The sequence below is a fragment of the Galeopterus variegatus genome, unplaced genomic scaffold, assembly GCF_000696425.1.
Source record: "Galeopterus variegatus unplaced genomic scaffold, G_variegatus-3.0.2 Scaffold205, whole genome shotgun sequence".
Lineage (NCBI taxonomy): Eukaryota > Metazoa > Chordata > Mammalia > Dermoptera > Cynocephalidae > Galeopterus > Galeopterus variegatus.
This window is the reverse complement of record NW_007726316.1, coordinates 2663-10377: the sequence shown is the minus strand read 5'-3', so window position 1 is coordinate 10377 and position 7715 is coordinate 2663. Positions and strand designations below refer to the sequence as shown.

At 35.7% G+C, this 7715-nt stretch overlaps 1 protein-coding gene across 1 annotated transcript in view; it reads right to left on the bottom strand.

The window, feature by feature from the left end:
- Positions 1–1898: 1898 nt before the first annotated feature.
- LOC103584967 (dynein heavy chain 9, axonemal-like) overlaps positions 1899–7715 on the bottom strand; it is a 6782-nt gene continuing 965 nt past the window's right edge. Inside the window, exons 2-4 of the mRNA XM_008565817.1 lie at positions 7317–7369; positions 5289–5544; positions 1899–4064 (exon numbers count right to left, since the gene is read on the bottom strand). Of these exons, the coding sequence (XP_008564039.1) occupies positions 3742–4064; positions 5289–5544; positions 7317–7369 (632 nt within the window). The 3' untranslated portion in view covers positions 1899–3741. The remainder of the gene's footprint in view (positions 4065–5288; positions 5545–7316; positions 7370–7715) is intronic.

Below are 7715 nucleotides of genomic sequence, written 5' to 3'. Positions count from 1 at the left end.
AGAGACATCCACAAAAGCTCTCCAACTAACATTACACTTGACAGTGATTTTCTACATATTTCTCCAGATGATTGGAAATAAGCAAGAAAGTCCCTTCTCACCACTTCTACATTGTACTTGAGGTCGTAGACAGAGCAATAAGGCAAGAAAAAGAGGTAAAAGACATAAAAATTGGAAAGAAAGAAGTAAAATTGTATTTATTTGCAAATGACATGATTATTTACACACATAATCGTGAGAAATCTGCAAAACAACTACTACATCTAATATATTTAGAAAGGTCACAAAATCAATATGTAAAAGTTATAGTTTATTCACTAGCTGAAAGCAATTGGAAAATAAAATTAACAAAACAATTCCATTTATAGAAGCACTCCAAAACATAAAATACTTACTGATAGATTTCATGAAAAATGTGCAAGACTTCTACATTAGAAAATATAAAATATTGCAGAAAAAAATTAGAGAGACCTAACTAAGTAAAGAGACATGCCATATCCGTGGATTACTACGTTTGATATTGCTATGATCTTTATCTTCCCTAAATTAATCTACAGATTTAATGTAACCTCAATCAAGATCACACCTAGCTATTTTGTTCTAGAAATAGGCAAGATGAATATAAAATTTTTGTGAATATGCGAAAAACCTAGAATAGCCAAAACAATCTTGAAAAAGAGAAATTAAGTTGGAAGACTTACAGGACCTTGTTTCAAGACTTATTAATCATGCTACAATAATCAAAAAACAGTGGTACTGATATTTTGTACAGTATATATTTTATAATAGCATTTTACATACCAATTGGTATGTGTGTATACACATACACACATATATTATACATATACACATATACATTTTGCGTTGGCATTTTATACAGTTAACTGATTTTCAACAAAGATGGCAAATAAATTTAATAGGAAAATGTAATTTCAAAAATGGTGCAGGAACAATCGGATGTTAATGAGTAAAACAAAGAATTCAACTCCTATATCACTCATAAGCAAAAATTAATTCAACACAGATTATAGTCCCAAATATGAAAGCTAAAATTACAAAGCTTTTAAAAGAAAATATAGAAGAATATCTTCACAAACTTGGGGTAAGCAGTTTCCTTAGAACTCAAAAGCACTAACCATAACATGAAAAATGGTAAATTAGACTGCATCAAAATTTAAAACGGTTTCTCATCAAAATACATCATTAAGAAAATAGGAAAGCCACAGATTTGTAGAAAATATTCACCATACATGTATCTGACAAAATATGTGTATCCAGAAGCCATAAAGGACTCCTAGAACTTACAAACAACCCAGTTTAAAATGAGCAAAAAACCCGCTTCATGAAGGAATACATATAATTGGCCAATCAGCACATGAAAAAGTACTCAACAGTGTTAAGTATTCAGAGAAATACAAATTAAAATTCCAATGAGATACCACCACACGCTGACTAAAATGGCAAAAATTAAAAAGACTGACAACACCAAAATTTGGTAAAGAAGAACAATCAAACTTTATTGTATTGCTGGTGGGAGTGTAAAATTACACAACCCCTTTGGAAAACTGCTGGGTAATGACTTATAATGTTAAATATATGTGTACCTATGATCTTGTGATTCTCAAGAGGTATAAAAACATATGTCCATGGAATAACTTCATATCAGATTTATTTATAATAGCCAAAAACTAGAAATAACTCAAAGATCATTGTTAAGAAAATCTAACAAATTCTTTTATATTCACACAATGAAATGCCAGAAATAAGAAGAAATTGACTCCTAATAGAAGCAACATCTGGATGAATCTCAGTAATGTTATGCTGAGTACAAAAAAAGGCATAGTTTTGTTTATACAAAACTCTAGAAAAGACAAATCTCCTTCATAGTGACAAAAAGCTGGTCAGGGATTGACTGGGCTGGTGGGAGGAGGGGGGATTGACTGAAGAGGGGGACAGGTGAACTTTCTAAACTGATGGCAACGTTCTATACTGCGGTAGTTACCTGACTGTATACATTTGTAAAAGCTCACTGAACTCTACGTATACTTAATACCTGTACATTGTACTGTATATGTTATATACTACATCCATAATAAAGGAATAACCCACTTTACCTAAATATCCAACAATTAGTCAAATATCTATGAGTTAGTCAAATCATGGCGTATGCAGTTAAACACTACACATGATATTATAGAAGGATAATAAGTGAAATAAACAGTTATTGAGTATACATTGTTTGAAAAAATCAAATTATAGAACTATAATGTATACTGATACCATTTTTGTAAAATTATGTGTAGATAGATAGAAAATGATCAGAAGGTTTAATTCTTTTAATCAACACATTCAGCACCTACTATACACCAAAGAGCAGAAAAAGACAAAAATCCCTTCAGTGGTTTTTATTTAAAAATATTTAAATTATTAAAATGTAAACATAATATAAGGCTAAATAATAGTAGTGAACTACTATTATTGTGTTGTAATAGGAGTTATTATTAAAGCATCTGAACTTTTAGAGTAATATTTGTGGCAAGTATTTTGGCTTGAGGACATGGTTATTTCCTGCTTGACACCTGGATAACTATAATGTTATAATACGTATTTTTTTTCTAGGTCACTGTGCTTGTCTCACTGATTAGGCAATTTAATTCTCTAAACTTTCTCATTCTGACTTTCAAGAGCATGCATTTGAGCATTTGTTATCACATAGATAGATGGATAAATGGATACATACATACATAGTTTTTAAACTTTTAAAATCTTAAGTAGTTTCTTATTTTTGTCAGTTGTTTTTTTTCTACTTCAAAGCAGGAACTGTAGCTCACATTTTCTTGATAATCAATATAGAGCCTAGGATAGTTATGGAAACACAGCTGATGGATGGGTGGAGGGATGGGTAAATGGATGGATGAGTGGATGAATGAATGGGTGGGTGAAAGAAATCTGTATGAAAAGTCAGTGTCTGGGATCTACACTAGCTACTTAATTACTGGATATGGGGCCAGGAGGGGTTAAAAAATAAATCAGGTTCAGAGATTCTTTATCTCTCAAAGCCAAAATTTGTGCAATTGTCTCCTTCACTTAATGAGTCATCATTAATGCTTAAGGTTCAATGTGTTTATTATGCTTAAAACCACAGATAATCCATAGGTAATAACTGTGATTCTTTCCTGAATTTAATCTGTCAGACACTGCCCTATGGCTAATTCAGTAGGGTTGGAGCTGGTGGCCATTTATGACCCTTTTCCACTGTTCACAAGGAAGCTTTAGTCTTTGATAATAGGACAGGAAGTCGCCCTGACCACAGCTTTGTACCTTACTCCATGAAGTGCAGTTAGGGATGCCATGGTAATCTTTTACCTGTTTGGGCTCTATAGAGATAGGTAGTAAGGATGATGGTCAAGCACCACACTAGGTTGTGTGGGTGATTTGGGGGTGGGGGTGGTTAGTGTAGTGGATAGTTTAGGATTCTGTCCCTGGCATCTCTTTTTACCCTCCTTTCCCCAACAGGGTTAGGTGTGAGACTTAAGTCATGAGACAACCAAGTGGTGTCACTATCAAAACAGTATTAATTTTGACACACTGATACCAAAATGTGACTTTTCACTCCCCTCATCTGTTAGCTTTAGTTCTTTTGCTAAAAAGAACTAATCTTCTATCAGTATAAACTTCTATTCAGTGTAAACTTCTATCCTTGACTGCAGAAGACACAGCATCTATTGATGGTTCTAATTTTCAAATCACTTCTTGCACCCAAATACTTCTTGACGCTTTTCCTATACTCACGGTATATGTGTCTAAGAGGTTGGTTATTACCTGAACAAGGGCATGAATCTTAAGGCCAGATTCTTTGATGAGACTGTAATATTTTTCCATTTGATCATGCTGGTCATCCAGAGAGAGAAGGCTTTCCCTTTTTCCATCTTTTCTCTTAAATATTGGAGTCACCCAGGCTTTCATAATGTTTTGAATCTCTTCCACATTGTCTTTAGTTTTCTGAATTCTTTCTTCAAGATCATGAATACTATTGGTGATTTGAATGACATAATCCCAAATGCCTGCTCCCCAAAAGAAATATAGTTAATTGGAATAGCTTACAAATGTTTTGAATCTCTTCCACATTGTCTTTAGTTTTCTGAATTCTTTCTTCAAGATCATGAACACTATTGGTAATTTGAATGACATAATCCCAAATGCCTGCTCCCCAAAAGAAATATAGTTAATTGGAATAGCTTACGATGGCATAGCTGGAGGGGTAGTTGCTATGAAAGATACACATTTAATACTTGTGGGTTTTATAAGACGTTTCTGTATAGGTTACGTTATTATCAAAACATTTTCCTTTCTAGTTGTATTAAAAAGCCAACCCTTACCATGATCCTGATTACAGAGGAAGAGAAACAAAGACGTAATGCTTACCTACCAACCACACAAAAGTTGGTATGGTTGCTAGGTAATACAATTTTACATCTGGACACCAGTGATGACTTTATTTGGGTTAATCGATCTTTTTTTTTTTTTTTTTTTTTTTAGCACTTTCACTGTGTCAAATCTTGAAAATGTCATTCCTTTTTATATATAGTTCTAACTTGTTTAGTTTGGCTTTCCAAGACTTTCATGAGTTCACTGTGACCTTATTTTCAAAACTTAACTCTTCTGAGGACCCTAATTCTAATTAACCTCCCTCCCCTGTGATTCATCATACTTTATTTTTAACTCTATAATGGCTTTTTACCATATCCAGTCTTGCATGATTTAGGTTGTATGTATGTCTGTTGTCTCCACTAAATGTGAGCTCTTTGAGGGTAGAGGCTATGTTCTATATACCTCATGTCTCACATTCTCCTTACAGCCCCCCACATAGTACCCTGTAAATGTTAATCAATCAACGGAAGTTTACTGAATTGAATTGGGGGATACCAGAGAAGTGGATGCATAGTTCTCTCTTTTAAGATGCTTACAATCTAGTTATGAAAATTAAATAACAACGACAATATAGTAAAAACTCTCACTCGTGGAGTGCCCAGTACATGTTGGTGTCTGGGGAGATCTTGTGCAAGCTCTGAGCCTCCTAAGGTGCACGGCAGTACAGTTTTCTAACTCTACCAATCACCTCCACAAAGAAGCAAGAAGAGGAATACCAACCCTCCCTGCCTCCTCTACCTGGACATGTGTCTGAGGAGGACACAGACGTGTTTTTCAAACCCAAACCAGGGAACAATCTGAGCTTGTGTTTCTCGAATCCCAGCGTTTCCTTTAGACTCCAGGTGGTGCCCTGTTACCTTCTGTTTTCCAGTTCAGAGTCTCCTCTGCAGCTCTCAGGCAGAGATCAATATTTTGCAGCTCTTCCTCCACTAATGGAAATTCCACCTCTAGCAGGGTTTTCATAACTTTGTTGTACCAGTTTGCCATCAACTCCAAGTTAGCCACAAGCTGCCGATAGAATTCCCTGGAGGAGAACAGGGCTGCTGCTGTCTCAGGAATGTGCTTCCTCTCTCTGGATTCAAGATAGCTCATTTCTTTCAGCACTGAAACCAGCTGGAGAAAAGAATCGACACAAGTGACTGTAAGGGATGGTGGATATGCTGCAGCATCAGTCAAGGACTGGAAAAACCCTGGGGGCCCAAAGACTTTCTGGGTCTCTTAACTTCTGCTCCTACCAGTTCCTTTAAAAAAATTTTTTTTAAAATTTATTATTAGCATATTCGTTCCTACAAATCATGGTATTTCTTTATGCCCTTTGCCTGATCTATCACTTCCCAAGCCCTGTCCCTCCTTCCCCCCATCTCTGGCATCCTTAGGTTTATTCTCTCCTTCTGAAAGTTCAACATGTTGTGGCCTTTTCTTTCTTTCTTTTCTTCATTTGTTCCTTCTTCCCTCCCTCCCTCCTTTCCTCCCTCCCTCCCTCGCTTCCTAGCAGCCAGTTATGAGTGAGAACATGTGGTATTTCTGTTTCTTTGTCTGGCTTATTTCACGTAACATAATTTTCTTCGGACTCATCCATGTTGTTGCAAATGGCAGAATTTCATTCTTTTTTATGGCTGAGTAGTATTTCATTGTGTATACATACCACATTTTCTTTATCCAGTCATTTGTTGATTGACACAGGTGAACAAGTATAGGACCCAAGTCCCACCAGGGACCAACACAGCTGCAGGCCCCACCCACACCTGAGCACAGGGGGGCTCACAAGGCCCCACTAAACCACCTTGTGGGCTGCACAGATGAGCATGTGCAGGATCTGCACACTGACTGAACAGGAGCCACCGCATACTCAACTGCATCAATAAAACAAGAGTCACCAGCAGAAGCTAAAGAGGAGGAAGTCTTCCCCCTCATAACCCACTCTAGAGGGATAGAAGAAATAAGTGTTCTACCAGATGACCAAACATCAGCATAAAAATATTAGAGCTACAAATAACAAAGAGATATGACACCACCAAAGGAATATGGTATTTCTCAAGTACCCAACTCCATAGAGCAAGAAACCCTTGAGATGTCTGAAAAGGAATTCTGAACACTGATTTTAAGAAAACTCCAAGAAATAAGAGAAGAATCAACTAGAGAACACAATGAAAGAAGAAAAACTATCCAGGATATGAAGGAGGAAATTTACAAAGAGCTTAATAACTTAAATAATAACTAAATAAAACTTCTAGAAATGAAGAATTCTCTCAATGAAATAAATAAAAAAAAAACAGAACAGAAAGCTTGAGCAGCAGGCTAGAGCAAGCAGAAGAAAGAATATCAGAACTCAAAGATGGTCTTTTTGAAATGACCCAGGCAGACAAGAAAAAGGAAAAAAGAATTTTTAAAAAATGAAGAAAGTTTAAGAGAGCTAGTAGACAACTTCAAGTGCACAAACATCTGAATCATGAGTATTCCAGAAGGGGAGGAAAAAGGAAAAGGCATTGAAAACCTATTCGAGGAAGTAATAACAGAAAACTTCCCAGTTATAGAAAGGGATGCAGACCTTCAGATCCAAGAAGACCAAAGATTCCCAAACAGATTCAATCCAAAAAGATCCTCCCCAAGACACATTATTATCAAACTGGCAAAATTCAAAGACAGAGAATTTTAAAAGCAGCAAGAGAAAAGTGCCAAGTCACCTATAAGGGAGCCCCTATCAGACTACCAGCAAACTTCTCAACTGAAACCTGATAGGCCAGAAGAAAATGGGATGACATATTCAACAGACTAAAAGAAAAAAACAGCTGTCCAAGAATCCTATATCCAGCATGGTTATCATTTAGAAATGAGGAAGAAATAGTGTATTTCCCTGACAAACAAAAATTGTGGGAGTTCATTACCACATTACTTGTAGGGCTACAAGTAATACTCAAAAGAGTCCTGCATCTGGAATCTGAAAAATGATAATGGATATCACAGATTCACAAGAAAGAGCAAAACCCACCATTAAAACCAAAATGCAAACAAGAAAGAGAGAGAAGCTAAATCATGTCACCTCAAAAATCCAACTAACATTGAAGATGAAAAATAAAAGGGGACAAAAAGGACAAATAATGTTTAAAATATCTAAATGAAAAACAATATGACAGGAGTAAAGCAATACTTATCAATAAAAACCCTAAATGTAAATGGATTAAACTCCCCATTCAAAAGACACAGACTGATTGGGTTAAAAAGCTAGACCCCACTATATGCTGTCTTCAAGAGATCCACCTCACCTATAAAAGTTCCTGAAATAT